Source organism: Vigna unguiculata, chromosome 7, assembly GCF_037176805.1.
Source record: "Vigna unguiculata cultivar grain cowpea cultivar isolate G323 ecotype 2 chromosome 7, ASM3717680v1, whole genome shotgun sequence".
In the NCBI taxonomy this organism is placed as follows: Eukaryota; Viridiplantae; Streptophyta; class Magnoliopsida; order Fabales; family Fabaceae; genus Vigna; species Vigna unguiculata.
Window position 1 is genome coordinate 5,741,430 of NC_140798.1, and position 25,450 is coordinate 5,766,879.

At 28.6% G+C, this 25,450-nt stretch overlaps 2 protein-coding genes across 2 annotated transcripts; one reads left to right on the forward strand and one right to left on the reverse strand.

The window, feature by feature from the left end:
- Nucleotides 1–325: 325 nt before the first annotated feature.
- Nucleotides 326–5,263, reverse strand: LOC114190272 (guanine nucleotide-binding protein-like NSN1). The gene is made up of 9 exons (XM_085675603.1): nucleotides 5,245–5,263; nucleotides 4,899–5,143; nucleotides 4,403–4,508; nucleotides 4,122–4,295; nucleotides 3,812–4,029; nucleotides 2,123–2,387; nucleotides 1,107–1,292; nucleotides 775–986; nucleotides 326–670 (listed from the first exon to the last, which is right to left on the reverse strand). The coding sequence occupies exons 1-9, from the start codon at nucleotides 5,261–5,263 to the stop codon at nucleotides 326–328; spliced, it is 1,770 nt and encodes a 589-aa protein (XP_085531729.1).
- Nucleotides 5,264–12,380: 7,117 nt separating this feature from the next.
- LOC114190276 (F-box/kelch-repeat protein At3g23880-like) lies at nucleotides 12,381–13,905 on the forward strand. The gene has a single exon (XM_028079095.2). It carries the CDS (start codon nucleotides 12,501–12,503, stop codon nucleotides 13,680–13,682), a length of 1,182 nt encoding a protein of 393 aa, XP_027934896.2. The 5' UTR covers nucleotides 12,381–12,500; the 3' UTR covers nucleotides 13,683–13,905.
- The last annotated feature ends 11,545 nt before the right edge of the window (nucleotides 13,906–25,450 follow it).

Here is a 25,450-nt window from a genome sequence, read left to right on the forward strand (position 1 = left end):
TAATTCCAACTTTACCCTTTATAATTTAATTATTTATTAAATCTTTAAAAATTAACGATTATTTTTACAAGTTTTTATAAAACTATTTACTTATTTTCTTCTTCTTTTTTCTCATACTATTTATCGACAATTATTTTTCTTATATTTTCTCCATGCATTTCACTTTATTTTTTATAAATATATTTTTATTTTGTTTATTAACTTAATAACATTACAATATCATCAATTATTAATATAATTCAAACAATGCGTACATACAGGCGTGATAACGCCTGTGTTTACGCTAGTCTTTAAATAATGAATATGCTGGTTTGTTTATCATTCATCAATTTGGATGCAGACACACAGGCACTTCGGAGTTGACTGGTTCATCATCAGCATTCTCACTCTGGCCGTCTTCAGAATCCATTGAGGCTCCCTTTTGGAAGTAATCTGTTTTGAAATCGTAATCAGCATCCATTGAAGCTTTCTTATTCTTTCTTCTTTTGTTCTTCTCTGCGCGCCTCAGTTTTGTATTAAGCATACCGTCTGCAGTGTATAATTTTTCATTTTGCCTACTAGCTGCACTGTTATCCTTCTTCTTTCCACCATCATCTTCCATGGCTTCATCCACCTCACCAACATTTCCGGGACCTTCGCCTTGGTTACCTGACTTGGTTTCTGTCTCATCCTACAAGAGAATGTTTTAATTAGTAAGTGTGAAAACACCAAAATTCCCAACATACGATTGATATCAACAATAGTCAATTCTCTAAACGGTTTCAAGAAACAAACCTCCAACATGATTTCAGTAAGATTGAGAGGGTGACTTGAAGGAACTTCAACAACATTGAAGTCATCAACAGATTTAAGGCTCCCAATATATGAAGATTCATTGTTGTAGACTTCATCAACGTTAAACTCTTTTGCAAATTCAGAAACTATCTTCGCCTCTGAAGGTTCAACTTGATCCCTATTTGGGGGCATGGTATAATACTGAATTTTACCTGAAACATACAAACAGAAAGAGAAATTTCTGCGTTTAGTTCTTTCTCAATTTTAACTTCAAAACACAGAAAAGTAATCGGTTCTCTGATCATAATTTAAGAAATTCCATGCATGCGTACCCTCGTTCCAATCACGAAGAACAATTCTTGCAGTAGTAGCAACGTCATGTATTCCTTCCTTCTTGAGTTTGCCTTTCTCTGTAGCTACCTTCCGCAGAAAGTCGTCAACATCACCTACATTGAAACTGCCAATTTTGTACAGAGTTACCAGCTGCTCAGGCAGACAGAGCTTTAGAATTTCCTTCACTGCGTTGGCCAAGTTAAAAGAAAAGAAATAAGTCTTTCAATTTACTTAACAAGAGTCAGTACAGCTTAAATCAGGATTTTCCATAAATAAAATAATTGTATCGTGCAAACTTCTAAGCGTTTTGGAAATTAAAATTCTCATTACTAAATCAAACATTAATTTATATCTAAACAAAATTAAAACAACCATAGAATTTTAAAAAAGCATAAAAGGAAGCATAACCCAACAGCCCACGCATAAAAAAATCCAATGTTCTATAACATCACCTATCCAGTTGCATTTTTAAAACCTAACAAAACTCCATTTTATAACTAGGGTAAGTGACAAGATTTAACCAAAGGGTGCTATTATCACCGACGTTCGGAGAATGGTTAGATCAAACCACACACAACCATATATTAAAATACAATGTACACACCCAGCGACCCACGGACTAACCTCATTCACACCATCATTGTTAACACAAGTAAAGGGAAGTTGTAAAGAGGGAACGATTCTGAAAATAATTGAATTTATAATTGAAAGTAATTCTATTTGAGAAAATGGAGGAAAAGGGGATAAGAAATTTACACAGAAATAACATGTTTAAAGACAAAAAGCACCCTTATATATATAGGCACTAGTCAAACCAAATGCACCAAAAAATAGAAAATACTTCAAACTATGTAGAATTGAATAGAATTCTTCAATGTCACAAGCTCATTTTCTTTTACTATTTTTTTCATGTAAAATACCTATAAATCTTCTACCATTCATTTCAAACTGAATTAATGCAAATAAACACCTGAATAACCAGATAATAAGGGAGGGGGGAAATGACTTGGTATACCTGGGCTAATTGGATCCTCTAAGTTCTCAATCCTCTTGCAATTTTTTAAGGCAATGGAAGCATCATTTTGTTGAGACTTCAGCGTCACAACACCAGGGCAATCTAGCAACTTAACATTTTTGTCCAATTGAACCTCTTGCATTGATCTTGTTAACCCCGGAGTAGAGCCAACATTGACAACATGAGACCTTTTTAAACTATTAATAAGACTACTCTTCCCCACATTGGGCAAGCCAATCAAACCCACGGTTATTGACTTCTTGATCTGTCAAGACAAGGAAGCAAAACAACAACAAAATCAATGATCTACAATTAAAGGACAAAAGCAGAAAAAACAAAACAATTAATGGATAAGCAATAGACATTATAAAGACTAGAAAAACAACTACAACAGGGAAAATAGATAATCAATCAAATGACAAAACCCCCAAAAGGTAGCAACGATAAACCATGAAGATGCACAGTAAAGCATACTTTTCCAACTTAAAATCTTTACATTTAGCTTTTCTGTGTGATTGACCAAATATTGGTACATTTATGCAAAAGCAAACAAATGAAAATGTCAGATCAGTGTCACCTAGATGACTAAAATAGAACATATGTCTGTGTGTTGGGTGTGCGTGCTTTTAGCTAGGTGCAAACTTCACTCTTTTGTGTAGATTTAAGTTAGACATAAACCGACATTTCTATTATTCTGATTTTAAAAAGAAAATGTTTGGATAACAAAGTATTTTCAACAGATAAAATAGCAAAAACAAAACTAGGTAAGAAGAGAAACCCTATCTAACAAGATTGATACTTATCTTACACTAGAAACGATGATTCAGAAAAATGCATCAACAATATAGAGAACATTAATGCCAACAATTCTGAAGTTCCATTTAGAGGTGATATCATTATGGGAACAAGTTGTCAAACTCGAGAGTCTATGTCAAGAGTATATGTAACAAGTTTACATTATTATTATTACAAGTTTACTTTAAATAAAAAAATTAAAATATCTATAAATAATATAATACTTTATTGTTATATGATTCTATAAATAACTTTTTATACTTTTTTAATGAAATATTATTATTATTATTACTATTAGATTATTATATTATAATTTTAAATATTTTTTATATTTTTCTAATATTACTATTCTTTTATAATAACTTTAATTTCTACTAAAATGTTAAAAAAAGTGAGATCTACCACTTTATTTTTCTTTCTGAGCCGGTGCACAAGACACATCCACCCACAAACATTTCTTCAAATTGACTCTAAATGTAAGTGCCAAAATATGAAAACCAACTCAGTTATGCTCTTCACTTCTCCCTAAGTTTATATACTATAAGTTTATTTGCGAAACCTTTTGATTTCATATTCGGTTCAACATTTAAGTTTGCTTTTCCAGTAAAGGTATCTTCTATTCTATAATTTTCATGTCAATATAGTGTATCCAATGCACATTAGCAAGACCATAAATTTACAATATCCAAGGCCAGAATGCATGGAAAAACATAAAAAACCACACTCATACAGACCAAAAATATCAGCAGTGAATACATAAAGGATTTTCAATCATATATCTGATAATAATTCCATGGAGGGAAGCACAATACAGGAACCAAAATTGTAACTGTGAAATGACTCACAAGCAACTGATTCAGCACAAAATTTTCATTATGAAAATCGCAATTTTACCTCATGACTTCTTGAGTAATTCTTCAACAATTTGAGTAGAGTATCAGCTCCAAGACAATCACTTAGTTGCAAAATATCGCTTGATTTGGCTTTCTTAGAAGATTTCCTCCACGCTAAGTTTGACCTTTGTTGTTGCGTGCTACACTTGAAGGCCACAGTAGGTAATTCTTCTCTAAGGTATTTGAGCCACTTTTCTAAAGCTTCTTTAGGGACAAGATCTATTATAAGGGTCAAATGATTAGCCAATGCAAAAATAAATATTCCACAAAATGAAGAAAGCAGACAAAATGAAATGTGATCAGTAAACTACCAATTTTATTTAAAAGCAAGACGAGACGTTTATCAGGACCCGATTTCATCACCATGTTTTCTATCTCGGGACAGCGAGTCCCCAAAGGATCCCGGGCATCAAGAACCTCCAGTAAGACATCAGAGGCTTCAATGACCTTAACAAGATCCTTGTAAAAGGCTCTATCTGAGCTATCTATGGAATAATTAAAAACAAAAATAGCAATTGTAAGAACATATGCAAGTAAGCACTTGATAGTTCAAACTAACCAAACTGTCAAGAAATTACAAATAAGTACACACCTCTGGTCTTTAAGGCGGTACCAAAATCATTACTATTCTTTTTAGAATCCTCTAGCAACTTGGAGTCATCTTCCTCCTCTAGCAAGCCCAATTTCCTTTTACGAGCCTGAAACAAGTAATGAATAGTAAGTTCCTAACTGCAAGAAAAACAGAAATCACAAATGACACTTTCCTTCGCACCACTCTTCTCTTTCCCACCCCAGTTTGACGTGGACATAAATCTATACTGATATAATAATCAAAAACACTTTAAAACACCAACATTCAAACACCCTCATTATCATCTATCTCTTTCTTCCTATCACATTACACCACCTATCATTCCTACACTTCTCTCATTAAGAACAATCAAAACCCAACTGTCCATGAATCACTTTCTACAAGAACAAGGTTTACACATTCATTTAACTTATCATGTAACATAACAAATCATAATCAATAATAAAAAAAAAATGAATGCATGAAACGTGGAGTTTAATAAAGATAAAGCAATTACCCTCTCCTTGCGTTCGGCTTTCTTTTGCTCCAATTCCTCAATGGCCTTCGTTCTTCGCGCTTCAAGGGCTTTGAGTTCCTGTTCCTTAAAAGGCCAATTTTTGGGAATACCAGGATCCTTCTCAACCTTATTTTTCCCACCCAGCCTAAGCTTCTTCGCTTCCTTCGTTTTTTTTCTGTTGTGCTCTTTCACCTTCCGTATCACCTTGTACTTCTTCTTCAACGAAACTCTCTTACTCTTACTCTCTTCAACCCAAAAAATTCACAACAATAATAAAAAAAATAAACAATTAAAATCATTGCACGCTACTGATATCAAACAAAGAACAGGGATTGGGTTTTCTTACTCTTGCTCTTCATCACCATTTTGTGTTCTCTACCTTCACAAGAGAAAAAGAGATGAGAACGATAATCCACGTCAAAAGTAGTAGAAAATGGAGAGAAGAAGAGAAAAGATTTGAAGAGGCCCTGGAGCGAGCGAATAGAGAAGAGGGTGAAGGTGCTTGTTGTATATTGTTATTCAAATTTTAAAAGTTAAAATTAGATAATCAACATATTAAATTTGATATTCAATAAAATTTGTTTTAGTATTCTAAAATTTTATATCCTCATCTTTTAATTTGATATATTAAAATAATGAATTTTTATATGTCTAGATTTTTTTTATAAGAAAATATAATTACTTAAATATATTATAAAAAAACTATAATGTAACAAAAAATTTAAAAGGGGTTTTCTTATGCTAACTTAAGCCGAATTTGTTAATATTTTGATGTTAAATAATTTCACACGTGTTTTTTGATAAATAATATATTTTTTTTATTTGATGTTGCTGATTTGTTAATATTTTTAGAATTGAATAGATTTAATGGATATTAAATGCTGTGAACTGTTTTTATTTTCCGAAATGTTGATATATATATATATATATATATATATATATATATATATATATATATATATATATATATATATATATATATATATATATATATATATATTTTAAGCTTGTGAATCGAAAAAGTTTCAGATTTATGTATCTTCTATTTCGGCGTATATTAGTAGAAGCAAGATCTATTATATGTACATAATAAATATATAAATATATACGAATATGTTTCTGTTACTTTTTATAGCATATATTTAATGTTAGGAATGATAACTATATATACTGAAATGACTGGGAGTGAAATCCGTAACTATCAAATAATATTATAATATTATTGGGAAATTTTAGGAAGTTTCAGTTATTTTTATTTTTTCATTCATAATATTATTATTATTAATGATATAATTATTAATGGTGATTAAATTAATAAATAAAATTATGTAAAAATCATATATATATATATATATATATATATATATTACAATAACTAATTATTTAATTTAATAACTAATTATACAATTGTATGAATATTTAATCTATATATGATATAGATACTAATAATATGATTTTATACGATCAAATTAATTTTTTAAAATATTAATTTAATTTTGTACAGTTTTAAAATATTTTGTATTTTGTATAAAATTCATTCTAGAAATTTCATTTTTTAGGATGAAAAATTTTATTTGTTAAGAGAATATGAGATCCAAAAAATTATAATAATTAGAAAAATAAATAAATGAGATTAAATAAATATTTAAAGTAAAAGACAAAATGGTTTAAAAATTATTTAATTAAAAAGATATTATATATATGTCGTTAAATATTATGAGATATTGTTAAAAGATGTTAAATATTTTTAAGTGACCATTAATTATTTAAAAAGTATTTATTTAGAAAGTTATTATAAGAAACGTAATGATTTATTATTTTAAAAGATTTATTTTATTTAAATGATGTTTTAGAATATAAAAGATAAGAGATTATTTTGAAGGATATATAAAGTAATTATTGCACTATAAATGAGTTATATATGATGATTATTTGTTAAATGGATTTATTGAAAAGATATACGATTTGTTACGTGGGTGAATATGGTTATATACATGAGATTTAAAAAGATTTCCTAAGAAATAAAAAAAAAAAGAAAGGTAGGAAAATATGTATATGATATTTTAGAGTTATTAGAAAGACAGCATAAAATCTCTTAAGAATATCTAGGATTTTAAAGGTGAGAATAAAACTTACAAATATTTAAATGAGTGAGTGAGTGTTATGTTTGGTAAGAAATAATGTGCCTTAATAGATTGAAGGAGAAGTTAGAGTAAATTCAAACACATAGGGAGAAACTTTGAAGTTTGCATACCAAATTCAGATTATGGATGTTAATATTTTTGTGATCGTATGAGTTTTGATATGTATTATCATGTTTTGTGTTAATGATTAGATGAGTGTGAATATATTTTCATGAGTGTTCTTAAATATCTGATGAGATTCCCATGACTGCTACGGTTTGAGCAGGTCTCAGTAACTGATACCGGATGATTGGTGTGATATATATGTAATATTAATGATTCTTTGATTGTAATATTTGTTATATTAGCTTAACATTTTGTTGATAGTTCTATTTTCACATGTGATAATCGTTAGGTTGCATTGAAGCTTATGATGAAGTAGATTTAGATGTATAATAAGATAAACGAATGGAAGGTGGAATGAGTTTGAGCTAGTAATTTAGAGTTTATGATTTTCTTCTATTTATGTTACGTAAAGACAATTGATTTTTTTACTTCTCCCTTTGAAAGTAGTACTTATCATATACTTAAGCATTACACTACTCAATTTTCTTTAAAAAAATTATTTTAAAAATTCATGTTTTCCATAAGTTTAGTGATGAAAAATATTGGTCAAAGTGGCTGAATGTAGATTACGGAAATGATCTTGCAGTCTCCGGTACTCCTTTCCACATAACTTGATGCGTGAGAATGATGATGTTGTGCAAACAGATATACAAACCATTTTATTTGGTACAACATCATCAGATACAATAGAATAGCCATTTCTTTCCTTAATTCAACACTGCTATGAAGGTTTGCTGTCAATGGTTTCATCTTCTATTTTTGGTTAACTTTACTTTCTCATTTTCACCACTCTTCTTAGAAATTCTCCCACATGAGAACGATGAACACTTGTCCAATTTTACCATTTTTGTAAAGTTGTAATTAATTCCAACTTTCTGATTAATAGTTTAGTTAAAGATTAAATCAATATTTCTAGAACCATTCTCAAATTTGTAATTATAAAATATTAAATTTCGTTAATTTCAAAATGTAAGTGATTGGACAGTTAACACAATCTATAAAACAAAAAAGTAGAATTGAAAAGATGAAATTTACCTATGATATAAAAACTAAGTCAGCAACATATACATACTAGAAATATGTCTACACCAACACGAATGAACAAAAATTTAGAAATACCATAGGATTTTAGGGCCGAACTGTGAATAGTGTTACATTTCAACTTACATGATATAAAACTGCATTTAAGATTATTCAAATAGTGTTTGGATCTCAAAATATATAACCAATTTTCAAATTATTATGTAATAAAAATTCATTAGTATATTGCATAATTCAAAAATAAATTCAAAATTGTATAATTCGTCATATATTTTTCTAGATTAATCAGTTTAGAGACGTATTACGAATTTGAAATTGTAGAATGTAATATGTACGTAATTCATACTATATTTTGAAAATTACATAATTTAGAATGAATTTTTAAATTATGCAATACATTATGATTTTCACTCATGAAAAATTGAGACTTTTGTCATATATTCTGATAGAATAATGGTTTCTAACATTATTTGTTTAATTTTTTAATAACAATAAAATAGATTTTTTTAATTAGAATAATGGTTTCTAACATTATTAATTTAATTTTTGAACAACAATAAAATAGACTTTTTAAAACATTAAGAGATCAAATTAAATTTTTGAGATGGATAAAGAGATTAAAACATCTCAATCCTAGATTTCAACCCTCTTTTTAGTTGAAATTCCTAAGTAAGGCTTTGTTTACCAATACCGATATTATAGATGTTTCCATGCATCTTCTTACCAGCCAACCCATTTATTAGAAAAACCTTATATATCCATCAAGTAATATAAGAATTCTCAGTTCACCGAGTCAACACAATTTTTTTCTTTTAATTTTGAAAATATTTAAATTATCCATTTTTTAAAATTTATGAATTTTAGTTTTAAATAAAAATCATATTATAAAATACAAAAAAAAAACTTTTAATTTGAAAGCAAAGTTTTTTTTTTAATTATTTAATTTTTCTTTGTTAGTAAATTGTATTGATCATTAGTAAATGTATTAGTCCGTGAATCTTTAATATACACGTATAAACAAAAACTTTACTATAAAATATGCGGGGACGGATGATATACTTTACGGTTTAAGTAATTATGTGTTTAAATTTGTGCATCATTTGTTTGCTATTATCTATTTTTATTATATTTTTAAATTATGATTTTGAAAATAAATATTTCGTACATATAGACAAAAAGTACATATTTTTTACATTTTTTTAATGTTGAAAATAATTAATGAAATACAATATATGAATACAATTTTTGAATAAGTAAAATAATATATTCTTTTCTTTATTTTCAGAGTATTATCATTTAAAAAATAAACAAAACGAATATTTTTATTGTTTAAAAATAATAATATTGTTATAAAATAAAGCTAATAACAGAAAAAAGAAGAAGAATAAATGATAAAAGGAATAATAGACAATGAGAGGATAGGAAACAACTATTTTGTGTCTCTTATAATTGATATGAAGTACTATAGATATAACATGGTAACTTATAGAGGATACAAACAAATAATTAACATAAAATATTTATAATGAATAATATATGAGTAACTCTAATATGACAAATCCAAAATTTTGTCATATAATTTTTTTTATAGAATTACTCATATAATTGATATTCATATGATTTCTTTTAAGGATTGAATAAATTTTTAAAATTTAAAATATAATTAGGAGTAAAATATAAATATGATATATATATATATATATATATTAAATAGGCAAATTTATTTATATATTATTATTATTATTATTGCAAACACACTGTAATTTTGTATTTTTTTTTAGAAAATAAAAATATTGTATTCGTATAGAAAAAAAGTAAATAGATTGTAATATATTGTGTTGTTAAAATAAATTAGTAAATTGTAATATGTTCTAAAGTTACTTCTAATCTAATATATGATTAGTTTTTGTGTGTGTGTGTGTGTGTATATATATATATATATATATATATATATATATATATATATATATATATATATATATATATATATATATATATATATATATATATATATATATATATATATATATATATATATATATATATATATATATATATAATTACTTTTAATATATGATAAATTTACATAATTTATTTAATTTTAAAATATAATAGAAGGAAAAACAGAAATTATATACAGAGAGAATATAAAAATTCTATTATATATATATATATTCTAAAATACAGTTAATGGTAAAATAATGATAAAAGAGTAATTAATGATAAAAAATAATTTTTGTGATTGATATATTATATGCAATCATTTGACATGTTATTTAAATGGTAATTAATTTAATATTGAACTTTTTTTTTCCTTAAGATTGATTTATAAAAATAAAAAATAATTAATTAAATAGATGTAATTTTTTTCTCGTCACATATACAAAACAAATCATATAAATTATTGAGCTTCCAGTTGTTTACTATAGCATGATGAGGGTGAATATTGTGTGTGCATAAATACCATTTTATTCTCAATTCTTTTTTACTTTTCCACTATACATAAATAATAATAATACTAATAATAATAATAATAATTATTATTATTACAATAATAATACTAATAATTATTATTATTACAATAATAATACTAATAATAACAATAATTATTATATTATTATTAATTATTATTGTAATAATAATAATAATTTATTTAAATTATATATCACTACTAAAAAAACTTATATTTCCTCCTAATTTTGTTTTATTTTTTTTTTTACAGGAAATACTTACAAATTTTGTTATAAAAAAAATTGTAGAAAATTGTTGCCAATTTTTTTGTAAAATATTTTGTATAAAACATTTTTCGCAACAAATTTTATAAGAAATACTTGCGAATTTTATAATTTTGTAAGAAATAATTACCCACGAAGGTTGTCAATTAAGATTCTAATAATAAAAAATAACAAAAAAAAGTTTTTTCTTACAAATTGTTTTAACAAATTTGCAAAAAAATTCACATAAAAATTCTCATGTAATATGAGAATTTTTAGTACTGTATCTACGATCTATTTCAACTTAATTTCTACCAATTTTATTTTATTTGAATTTAATTTCATCAATTTTAAATTATAACTCATTTTATTATAACATAATTTACATTAATTACATTTTTACTTTAAACTACTTTTATGTCAAAATGTAAAATATAATCTTTCATTTTTATTAATTAAAACATATGTTTTAATTTATCAAACATATCTCATTATTTATTGAACTTTATAAACTTTCATCTTATTTTCCTTCATTTACTATTTTTCCCTTAAATCTAAGCAACACCACTTTTACTCTCATCATCTTCAAATCTATTAATTTACTTCCTAAATTCATTTTCAAACACAAACACAAGCTTTGAATTTTGTGTGGAAAGAGGAAAACATTCTTTCTTAAATTCTCAAAAACAAATACAAGCTTTGAATTTTGTGTGGGAAGAAGAAAATATTCTTTCTTAAAACTTTCAATAGTTGTTTTAATTGAGTATTTCTTTAAAAGCATTAGTTATCGAAATTAATGCAGTCTATTTGTATTGAATAGTCTAATAATGACATAAATTGGAACGTTTGTATTGGTATGCAGTTAACATTAAATGGTCGTTTGTATTAAACATTTAGTGAAAGCGTGTGGGACCAACAGATTTAAACATCTCAAAGCAACTTCTTACCATGGAATTTTTCTTCCTTTTTAAACCACTTTTATTTCCGAGTTTTAACAGAATATTTTTTTTGTGTGCTTCTGGGAAAAAGATATATGAAATGAATTATTAAAGAAAAAGTTAAAAGTGGGAAAGAGGTTCTTTTAGATCTCTTTATTTTTTCAGAAAATAGAAAAAAAGAACGATGGACAAAAGTGATTAGTATAATGTTGTATTGTTCAAATAAACCAGTGATCTGTAAAGGAAAACAAATTTTTGACTATTAAATTTTGATAACTTTTTCTTACAATTTTATGTGTTATTTTTTAATTAGTTTTCTATTTTTATTTTTTTTTATTTTTAATATTCAAAAATCACTTAAAAAATAATACTTTATGTTAGAAGAGAAAATTGTCAAAATTTAGTAGTAAAAAATATTAATGTAATTTGTTAAAATTTGTAGGGTGTGATATTATCATTTTCAATCGTATTTCTTCATCTTCTTGAGAAAATTGAATGCGTGTGGGGTCGACATTCTGTCTATAAAATTTTGCAGCATGCAACAACTTTTCATCTTCATTGTGATCACTTGTTTTACTTCCTGTTTCTCCATTCTTCAATATGCACTTCTTTTTCTTTCTCAGTTAAATATTTGCACGTAGAGTAAGTTTTTCTGCATCAATGTCTTCTCCTCAGAATAGTTGTGTTCTCTCCCAAGATATGATCATGGAAATTTTGTCGTGGCTTCCTGTGAAGGATCTCCTGCGATTCAAGTGCGTTTCAAGATGGTTCCACCATCTTGTCACAGATCCTGCATTTGTGAAACTTCACCTTCAAAGGTCTTCAAAAAACACTCACATCCTATTGACCTTTGAAGTCTGGGACAAAAGAAGGGATTATGCCATAGTTTGTCCTGTACAAGATTTACTTGACAACCCATCATCCACCCTTGAAACTTTACATCACAAACATCTCCCATTCAACCGCAGTTACGCTATCTTGGGTGCCTGCAACGGCTTGGTATGCTTACAAGATTCTTGTATTGAAGATAAATTTAAAGAATACTGGTTTCGGATTGGGAATCCAACAACAAGGGTCATGACTAAAGACTCTCCACATATTCGTCTTAATCTCAGCGATTATAAACATCCTTTCATGTTTGGATTTGGGTATGATGAATGGAATGACACCTACCAAGTTGTGCTATTGGATAATAATAAGAATCAATCGCAGAAACTGGAAGTAAGAGTTTGTTGTTTAGGAGATACTTGTTGGAGAAATACTTTAACTTGTGATGCTGTTGCCCCTATGATTGGGCTTCAAAGTCATGGAACTTGTGGTGCTTTTGTGAGTGGGACTTTAAATTGGTTAGTATATCCCAAATCCCGCTGTAGTGATGATGAACGAGGAGGAACTAAAATGAACGAGTTAGAAATATTTTGTTACGATCTAAAGAAGAAGACTTGTAGTTATTTTTCTATGCCAGATGGCATTTTAGAAGTCCCTCCTTTTGACACTGAGCTTAAGGTTTTGAATGGTTGTTTGTGTCTTTCTCATCATCATGATGATAATTTTTTTGTGTGGCTAAAGAGGGACTTCAGTGATGAAAAATCTTGGTCAAAGTTGCTGAATTATAAGAATCGTCCTTCAACTTGTTATTGCTGTCGACATTACACGGAAATAATTTGTATCCGTGAGAAAGATGATGTTGTGCTGCTTGCAGATACAGGTTTGCAAGCAGAATTTACCTTGTTCAATATCAGAGACAATAGAATAAAGGTTCGCGAAATTTATAACGAGAACAAACAGTCTCTTTTCTCTTATGATTATGTTCAGAGCTTGGTTTTTCCGTGTAGGAATTAAGTAGCCTTATGTTTTCTAAGGCTGATACGGGTGGTTGAGGAAGCCATCCGACATTTCTTTCTTCAGTACTACACTGCTATGAAGGTTCGATAAATGTGCTGTGAAGGGTTGTGTAAGCATCGTTCTACACTGTCAAGTTAAGGATCATATGAAATAAAATAGGCTTTTCGTGACTAAATTCAACCCAATAGTGTCTGGTGTATAAATAGCTTCTATGCATTTGGATGGTACCACTTGTACCTATTACATTTATATAATTTGTTTTCTGATAAAGAAATTGATACTATTAAGAGTAATAGTAGTTTTTGTGATTCCATTTTCTGTTTTTTGGATATTCGGACTCCCTAAACTCATTTTCTCTTAGAAAATATTACTGCGTTGGTGAAACAAAGCATTGGCCAAGTCATGAGTTGTGAGTATTAGCATCATTGAACTTCGGCATCTCATGAGTAAAATCTTCCCATATTTCTCAGCCTTAGCCTTAAAAGTATTGTAATATTACTTTATTAATCCTGTTACTATTTAACTATTAGCAAAAAAACTTCTATCCTATTATAGGAAAATAGTCAAATGATTACTAATTTTGACTACTTCGCTTACCATTTTATGTGTCCTGACACATTCCATTTTTTTTTTTGAATTTAATTAAAAGCTGAATAATGTAGTAGATGAGAGTGGAAGCTCACTTTCACGCGTGGGCTGAAAAATTCTCACTCTCTCACCTTACCACATTCTTTGAAACATTTTGAAACAGAACCCCTTTTCTTTTCACTGTGAAAAATTTCCACTCTCTCACCCTTACTCCATTCTCTTTCCAAGAAAACCCCTTTCTTCTTCACTCTAAAAAATTCTCAAACTCTCACGCTTCCATTTAGAAACCCCACCCCCATCCCATTTATTGTAAACCAAGTATTGGTTTCCATTGTGAAAACTACAATTGAAAAAAGAATTATCTCCTAAACTTGGTTTAAACCAAGTATTGGTTTCCAATAAAAGTAATGACATCAACATCATCGTAATATCAGTTCAACTTATTTATAATTAATTCATAATTAAAAAAATAAACACACAACTACTAATGTGTCATAGTCTTAACACATGCAAAAACATAAATATCAACATGGGTAGGTTGGCAAACAAAGCCATGCAAAATTCAATAATTAATATTGTTCTAATTTTGGCCCTTCCTCCTCGCGTTAGTGAAAAACGGAGTTCCTATGGATTGACTCTTGAAACGTTTCCTTGGTTGATCCCTCAATTGGTGATACAAATTACTGCTTTGGCATTGGTCAGTGTCTTCAACAATTGTGTCCACGTTTTCCTTAACCTAGTTAACATGTTCAATAGTATTTTAAAAAAATTCAAATAACATGGTCTTCCCCACTTTCAGAAACTTGGACTTCACCCTACTATTTCAACTGATGATTCCTCCTTAAGGACATCAATTTTTTGGACTCTTCCATTGATTTCCTTAGTTCAATAATCACTGCTTCTTGTTCCACAACAACTTGTCTTAATTGTTCATACTCTTGTTCTTCTTCCTCAAATGTTGTACCATATTTTTGAAAAGCTTCCTTAACAAACAATTGACAAAGCTCAAAGTTGGACACACCAACATCAATAACAACCTACAACGTTTGACGAAAACAAACTCACATATTAAACAACTCATATTACCAACCAAAACACAATCCAAAAATCTTATGAAATTAAACATACCATGTCCTTATTCAAACAATTCTTAATTTTGTCCTTTGCTACTTTCATATCCATCTAATGTAATATTCTAGGGAACTCTATGATGGACTTGCAAACATTGGATTTTGGAATCAAAAAATGGTCAAACGACCAAAACATAAAGAAGTTCACACCAAAGGAAGTACTCAACCATGTTAAATTAAGTAAAAATAATAATTTATAATTCAAATAGATTGAACAACAAATACTTGTAACAGATACACCAACCAACAATATGGAAGTGAGTGGTGTTTCCTTTATCTGTTAAGAACATAGAAGCATTGCATATGGTCTCATCCAAGTAATCATAAACCACACCACCCTAGTTATATTTCTCAAGGCTACCAAAGTCTTCCACAATCGTAAACAATATGGGGAAAACTCTTCCACTATGATTTGGACATAATAACTTAGATATTCCCAATAAAATATAAAGCCTACAAAAATCCTCTAAACTAAGCTCTTCACTATGTTCTAGTAGAAGATGATAAACCATCTTAACATCAACACTTTTCTTATCAAATAATTGATTACAATTGCTTTGTAAACCAATACTCTCACCATCCACCCTTAAACCCATTCCCAAACATACATCCAATAAAGTAAATTCAACAACTTCCTTACTTATTAAAACCCTACTTACTTTCAATCCACAAACTAATTAACAACCTAAGAAGTGTCCTAGAAATTTTGACAAGTCCTTTCCACAGGGTGTTCCTTCAAGAAGCGACTTTTGTTCAGTAGTTAACTTGTTATTTAATAAACCAATGTATTTCGTCCGACATGAATGGGTAAAAGTCTACAAGAAAATTATCATTATAAGTTACCACTTCACTTTGTTTAAATATAAAATAATTGAAAATATACATCACATACCTTCGTATTAGCCTACCTATCACCATCACAATCACTGTCGTCACTATAATCACCCATTATACAATACCGTATTCAAAAATTGATGTCAATTGATGTCACCATACATCATGCAAACAATTAATGTTAGTCAGATTACCAAACATAAGAAGGTTGTTAAGTAGTGCATTTGAATGACCTGATGAATTTTATGACATCAAGAAACCTCAAAGGAAAAATGACATGTATATCATTTGACATGTACATTATTGAGCACATCATGGGAAAACCAATTTACTCAAGCAAAGAATATGACACATGGTCAACATACCAATAACATGGATATGTAATGTGCAAATATTATACCATGGTTTGACATTTATTGACTCAAGATTTGGCACATATATCTCTTTATAATTTACCCAATAAGCCAAGCAATCAAAGTAATCCTTGCTCAACTTGGTTAACTTTAACAACCATATGTAAAGTGAAAATATTATACCATGGGTTTGCACATATAAACTATTAACAATCTAAATCATCCATAGTCAACTTTAACTAAGACGAATATGTAATGTTCAAATACTATAACATGAGTTCATACATCTTAACCATATATTTTGATTTAGCATTACCATTTACTCAGTAAGCCAATAAATGAATGTCATTTGTGCTCTACAAGCATTTAAATCTACTAAAAGAAAACCTATGCAACTTATGAGCAACACCACCGCTAAAATGAAACCAAGACTAAAAATGACAATTTGAATCACTTCACACTTCCTAAGGAATCACCAATAAACACCAACAAACATGGCAACCCATACATATACAGAACTACCAATTACCATCCTTACAATACCAACCACCAAGTCCCTAACAGATTCAGAGAACTAACTAAATAAATCCACCATAAATAGCCTCATTGAAAATAGAGCATCAAATAAATATCCCCATTATAAAAAGAGTATCAAATTTAAGTTAGGTTTAAGGATTTCAAAACTTACCTCCACTATCGACGCACTAGGTATAACATCCTTTGGAAAAGAAGGATTCTAAGATGAACACGACTTACAACAAAAGCGACTTCTACAACATCAACAATAATCAAGGTTCAACATAACATCAATCCAAAAATAAGGGTTTCAAGACATAGAAAAAGAACGGATTCAACGGTACAACTACAATGCATAACAACAATAACGCTTCAAGAAGTTAACGCGACATTAATGAAGACAAAGACGAGTTCAAGAAGACCACTTCAAAAAGAGTTTCAGAAGATTGCTTTCTTTCAATAAATTTGTCTTATAAACCATTGGCTTAAATATCCTTTTGGTCCTCATTTTCGTAGTGTTTGTTGCGGATGGTCTTCATTTTGACAAAAGGTTTAAAATGGTCCTCATTCTTACCGAAGAATGATCCTCATTCTCGCAATTCGTGTTTTATTTGGTCCTTTTCTGTAACGCCGTTTAAATCATTAACGAAGCATTGTACAGGTGGCACGATTTGTATTAGGGTGTGTTACGTGTACTGTACATATGACTAATTAACGTTAAATTTCCAATTTAGGGGAAATTTTGCAATTAGGAAAATTTCTTCATCTTCGTCTTTCTTGAGCTCGGATTTGTAGAGGAAACATCTAATACTTGCCATTTCATCATTGGATTGTAGTTGCGCTCTTCATTTCAATTTTCCAGTTAATCATCATCAACAAGGTAAGTGGCTTTAAGGTTTTCTGGTTGTGTTTGCTCGTGGGTTAGGATTTTCGTAATTCTATTTCGAGGTTTGTTTGCACTAACTGCTGAAACTCAAATAACTCAACCACCAAGGAATGAAGTGGAGAGTCGACCAGCACCACTACCAAGACCAGAAGAACCTACCAACACCAGAAGAACCATCTCAGCAGTTTAGGATGAAATTACAGATTAGGAGGAGGCCATTATAGCAGCTACAAACATCTTAGTTATTTTTTGGAATTTCTGATGTAGAATTCATTATTGATGTACTACATTCTGACTTTCCTTAAACTTCGTTCAATCTCACTTTTGCCAAATATTGATGTAGTGCATATTTTGATGAGGATGAATTAATGTTATGAATTTAACTTCTTCTAGACTTAGATCAATCTAATTTTTTCCAAGCTTAGATCAATATCACTTACTTCAATGCTCAGATTAAGATGTCATTTTGAACATGTTGGAACTAATATCAACATAATCAAACTAATTCATTTCTTCATTTAACAATAGTATAAAACAGATTGGACTTTAAAAGATTATACATAAATAGTACGAATAATACAATAACAACACAAGTGAACCCTATTACTAATTGTAGCCTCTTCTCAGCAACCTTCAATGACTCCTCCAAATCCATTAATCTGTCTCATTTGTGTCATGATGATGACATCCTTTTCATCAACACCACCATTTGAAAAAGTTGCAGCCCACATTATTGGAATCACCACTCTGTAAATCAATAAACCAAAAATTAAAACCAATTTGTTATTAACACAAAAATAAAAATAGATTGTACCCAAAATTTTCTACCAATATTCTTTGGAGTTCTTGTCATCTTCAAAGCTGCCATCTCTCCGCAACTACAAATCGGAGTTAATCCATTTCTCGTTGAACCACCAACAGTGCACGAAGTGATACAACACGGTTGCCTCCAACGATTACAACTAGAGGTAAAGGAAGAAGATTGGGACTGTAACATACCTATACCTATATAATAAGATTGCATGAAGAAGAATACTGCAGCAACATCAATTGGGAATGGAGGAACAAGATTGCCAAAACTCACCAACTGCCCAAACATTCCTTACCAAAACCCTAGCTTACTTATTCATCCCCAAATATCTAATTACCACACCTGTACAGTACACGTAACACATCCTAATACAAACCGTGCCACATGTCCAATGCTCCGTTAATGATTTAAGCGGCGTTACAGAAAAGGACCAAATAAAACACGAATTGCGAAAATGAGGACCATTTTAAACATTCAGTAAAAATGAGGACCATTTTAAACATTCTGTCAAAATGAGGATCATCCGCAATAAATATTACGAAAATGAGGACTAAAAAGATATTTAAGCCTAAACCATTTATGTCTTTCAAATATAGCCACCGTGGAAATCAATTAAAACTAAAAAAAATAATAATAAAGTGTCAGTGTCATGTATGGTTGTGAGATAAGTTGTATATCATTTTTCATTTTTGTAGTCACCTAAAGTCCTACTTATATGCCTACAGTGGTGACTGGTTAGGGATGAGAAAAAATTCATTTTTTTATCTAATTCACTTTTAGTTTTAGAAAATTTAATTCAAATTTTTTTATAAAAAATATATTTTACATTTTGAAGTTGATTTAAATATTTGAATTTAAATTTAAATTTAAATTTTAATTCAAATATCTTGGACTTAAAAAAGAATTCAAACTAATTCGGTAGAAAAACTGAATTTGGATACAAAATTTGATCAATTGAATCTAAGATAGATCTGGAATGGATCTTTACAAATCTAATTCATGATTACCCTTAAAGCTGACAAGATAACTCAGTTGAGCTACCCATCCATCAACTTGGCCAATGAAGATTGTATGAAACAACAAATACAAATTAAAGATATGGGTGACTGAAATAAAATTTCCATCGATGCTTCTGCACTTCCTTTAACGTTGGAGTTTGATGTTGTTGTACTGTGGTTCCTATAAAAATGTGTGATTTGGATTTCTTAGCAAGATCAACGGTATCCAAAACTGTAAAAAAATATGTTTCTTCAAATGGGTGAATGGAGAAGAAAAAAAATAAGTGTTTAAATGATTTGATTTGAAACAGTAGGAGGACTTAGTAAAGCCCATAACATTTATCGTTTGAAAAAACTTTTTTAAGTTTTCAAAATATAACAATTAATTAACTAATAAAAAAGAAATAAGAAAAATTAAAATAATGTTAAAGATATAAATATCGTGTAATTTTCTAATTCGACATCTTATCAACTTACTTGCACATGGAAACATCAATAGAATTGTTAACATAATTAATAAACATATATATATATATATATATATATATAATAACTCATAAATATAATAAATAATTAGATAGCATTAAATATAATTAGGAATATTTTTAAATAATGCAATATTACATTTTTAAACTTGATTTACTTTAACTTGTGAATAAAAATATACTAAAATTGTATCCGAAAATTACATCTGTTAAAATCATTAAAACAACCTATTATGTCAAATTTTAAGTCGAGAATTGTAATAGACTTCTAAAAGAATTTAATATAATTAAATTTTATTTATTAAATTGAAATTCATTTTGATTTGTAAGTAAAAAATTGGATGTGAATATAAAATAATACCTTTAGATATGTAAATAAAAAATTGAATATAAATATAAAAAATCATTACATTTAATAAAACAAAAAGGATAAATAAATATGTGCATAAACAATTAATTAATTGCTAAAAATAAAAAATATACGAATACAATTATAAATCTTTTTAAAAATAATAATATTAGATTTTAAAACTGAAATTAATTTCGTGAATGAAATTGAAGGTAAAGTGTAGTAGATAAAAATATATGTTAAAACCGCTTCCCAAATATATAACTGAGTAAGATCCTTATTTAATAAGTTATATTTTAACATTTTAAATATGTATTAACTAATTTTTATTTAGTCGTTATTAACCGTTACTAGTTATATAGATCGTATCGCATTGCATGGATTTGTTCCTTGCATAAAAAGTTTCATAGTGCATTGAAAAATATAGGAAATACATAAGTCTATTTTAAGAAAATTCTATTATTTCATTGATCTTGAACATGTAGTGTCATGTTTTCTAACATTAAATGTTATTATAAGTGTCACAACTCAACATATAACATGGCACTCAAGGTATTTATAATACTATATTATTCATGTACTATCTATTATTATATAATTTACCTAATGAGTTTAACTATGGTGTAGTGCAATAAGCAAACTAGTAGCTTGAATGTTGCTACTACATCATATATAATGGATGACAACTATTGTGGAAGTCAATTATAAAAGTGGTTGGGATGAGATAATATGATATATCTCATTTATACATATGTCCTAATTAATTTTCATATGTAATAATTTTATCTTCAATTTACTTTTGTAGATTTTTGTTGACAAATAGCCATTGGTTTCAAAAGCACTACCATAAGTTTAGAAAATATGGGCAAAATATTTTCTTTCTAAATATAAGAATTTAGAAGTTGATAGTTAGATTTAGTTTAGTAATTTTAAATGTTTAAGAACTTTGTTCAAAGATTAGATAGTTATCTTTAAGATTTATTAAAAGTCTTTTCTATGATATATTATTATACCTGTTTTTAGATTTGCCAATTTTGGCCTTTTATTGAAGGTGTTTTGTAATATTTCTTTATTTTTACATCTTGTATGAGATTAACATAACTTCAGATGCATCAACAAATATTAAAATATCCAAGAAAATATTTTATACAACTCAAATACTATTTTTTATGCGTTTTTATCTCACGAAGCTACTGTTGGAATTTGACCTTATTTTAAAGGTGTTTTGTAATTTTTTTTTATTTTCACATCTTGTATGAGATTAACATAACTTCATCTACATCAACAAACACTATAATATCCAAGAAAATATTTTATGCAACTCAAATGCTATTTTCGATGTGTTTTTTTTTTCATGAGGCCACTATTGGAATTTGTTGGAGTAGTCCAAGTGTAAGTCAAAAAGAGTCAAAGTTCCACATTGGGTAAAATAAACAAAGTTAAATACTATATAAGAATAAAGACCCATAATACCATGGCCTTAAGGTTTTGGTGTAAAACTGCTATCAAATGTCTTATATGTGTAAGATTAATGTCATATAACCATATAGAACCACAATTTCCCAATGACTATAACCATAACTCATATATGTGAAAAAATATATATACAAACTCATTAGTGGTATCAGAGCTGATGGTTCGGAGTGACTGATCGCATAATCATAACCATAACAAAAAGGGGTCACTCGTACACTTGAAGGGAAATATACCATATGAAAAAAAAAACAAGCCTTAAGGTTTTGTTGGTGTAAAACTAGTGTCAAATGTTTTATATGTGTAAGACTAATGTCATATAACCATATAGAACCACAATCTCTCAATGACTATAACCATAACCCATATATGTGAAAAATATAAAATATAAACCCAACAGAATTTAGCCTTATTCTGAAGGCATTTTGTAATTTCTTTATTTTCATACCTTGTATGAAATTAACATAACTTCAACTGTATCACCAAATATTATAATATCCAAGAAAAAAATTATTTTATACAACTTAAATACTACATTCGATGTGTTTTTATCTCACGACGCCACCATTGGAATTTGGAGTGCTTGTTGAGTCAGGTTTATCAAAGCAATGGGAAAAATGTTTTTGTTTACACTAATTATTCATAAAATTTGAATAAAACATATTTAATGAAAGAAATAGAGTGTCAAGATAGCATTCTTACAAGGCATTGCCAAATTCTGACCATAAATATTCATGGTGGCTAATTGTGAGCAGTTATGGATAATCTTCATCGACGATCTTAATAATGAGTTGTCTCATCATGTAAAGATTGTTTAAAATGTTAAGGTAGGATAAAGTTTTACTTGGGGCCCACAATCGGCCGCCATTGTTTTGATCCTAAGACATCGTTAGGGTCAATCACTATACATAGAAGTATTATCCGCTTTGGAGCGTCGGCTCCATCACAATTTTGTCTTTAAAAGGCGCCTTAGAGGTTGAAAGGAGGAAGGAGTATTTAAACCATCTTAGGCCTCGACTTCTAAGTGATATGTGACTATTGGATGTGGTAGGAACATAAAGCCCCCAGTCGAAGTCTAAGGGGAATGAGCGGATCATCCCCAGTGGATGGCTTAAGGGACTAAAGGTTTTGTTATCAATCCCACGGGATTGATGGTTCTGTTATGGGCCCTACGATGGGTGTCAAATGTTTTTACCGAGATCCGAAGTGTGGACCTTTGGACAAGTGGCAAAATTTGAATGGATTGGATAATCCTTATGTATGCTCTTGAGGGCTAGAACACAGGGGAAGATCCACCTGCAAATGACTCTATAACGCTCAAGTCAGTAAGAGACTTTGGATCTTTTAAAGTAAGAGAGGCTGAGTATGACAAAGTGTGTATTTCTTGGTGAAATACTAGGTGTAACTTATGATTGTGTGATAAAAATAGATAATATAAAGAGAATATAAAATAATATAAACAAATATAACAACTTACCTTTATATGTTAAATTAGTGGAATAATAACAATAATGTGATACATTCATTACCTGATATACCAAATATTTTTTAAATATATGGTATTAAGGAATATCACGACATAATCAAACTACCGATATTTAATCACATATACTATTAATATATGAATATTTGCACCAACAAATATATCTCATAATATCTTTCAATTACTTTAGGTCAGTAAAGTTGAATGAATCTTATTGGACCGCATCACTTTGCATATTTGCTGGGCTAGGTATGTACATGTATAAAATTGGTTAATCAATGCTTCTCGAGCATAATTAGAGTTAACTTATACCCTTTTATTTAAGAAAATAGTAAATTAGCTAAGAAAGACTCAATTGGCCAATTTGATTCACAAGGTAGCATTTTGAAATCTACACTAGTGGTAAGCGGTACATTAGTGTCATTAGACACCAAAGGAAGTTACTTTAGTGAGTTCCAAAGGTATGGTGTTAGGCATCTCCAAGGGACCGTTGGGCACAACCTGAAAATTTAGTTCTAACGAGCTCTAGTTGGGTGCAAGCATCTTAGCCTCAACGCAACTTCTTTGAAAGATGTGATGGCTTTTTGATGTTCGCTGGATGGGCTTTCTTTAGTGTTGATTAGTTAAATAACTTTAGAAATTGTGTACAAAAGAACATAATTTGTGTTACAATTAAAATTTCCAAAAGTATAATCTGTGTTAATATAACGTGTGTGACCAATCGTTAACATTATTATTTTAAAGGTTAAAATACCTTTTTGGTCCCAATTTTTGTCAAGTTTTTTCAAATAAGTCCTAATTTTGGTTTTGTGTTCAAATAGGTCCCAATTTTCGTCAATTTTGTTCAATTGGATCCTTTTTTGCTAACACCGTTTAAATTATTAACAACCATGAACAATGACTGCCACGTGTCACTTCGTAGTTTTTTTGAATTTTTTTATTTTTATTTTTATTTATTTTTATTTTTTTAAATTTTTTTTAAAAAAATTTATTTTTTTAAATGTACACGTGTCAACCTAGGAGTGTGTCACGTGTCACTTCGTGGTTTTTTTGAATTTTTTTTGAATTTTTTATAAAATTTTTTAAAAATTTTTTAAAATTTTTTAAATTTTTTTTAAAATGTCCACATGTCAATCCAGTAGCGTGCCACGTGTCAAAGTCAATGTTCTAAATTCAATTTAGTCCCTATATTTGTTATTTTTGTTCAATTAGGTCCCAATTTTTGTTAACATTAACCAATTTGGTCTTTCTCCAAATTAAAACCAAATTTAATTTTTATATTAAAATCCACATTTTTTATTAAATATTTTTATATAATATATTAAAATTCACATCATTACAACTTTGATATAAAAATTAAATTTGGTCACATCTTCGATAGGGACCAAATTGGTTAATGTTAACAAAAATTGGGACCTAATTGAACAAAAATAACAAATATAGGGACCAAATTGAATATAGAATATTGACTTTGACATGTGCCACACTACTGGGTTGACACGTGGACATTTAAAAAAATCAAAAAAATTCAAAAAAAATAAAATAAAAAATTCAGAAAAACCATGAAGTGACACGTGGCACACTCCTGGGCTGACACGTGTACATTTAAAAAAATTAAAAAAAAATAAAAAAATTAAAAAAATTAAAAGAAAAATTAAAAAAAATAAAATAAATAAAATAAATATAAAAAAAAACCACGAAGTGACATGTGGTAGTCACTGTTAATGGTCGTTAATGATTTAAACGGTGTTAGCAAAAAAGGACCCAATTGAACAAAATTGACGAAAATTGGGACCTATTTGAACACAAAACCAAATTAGGACTTATTTGAAAAAACTTGACGAAAATTGAGACCAAAA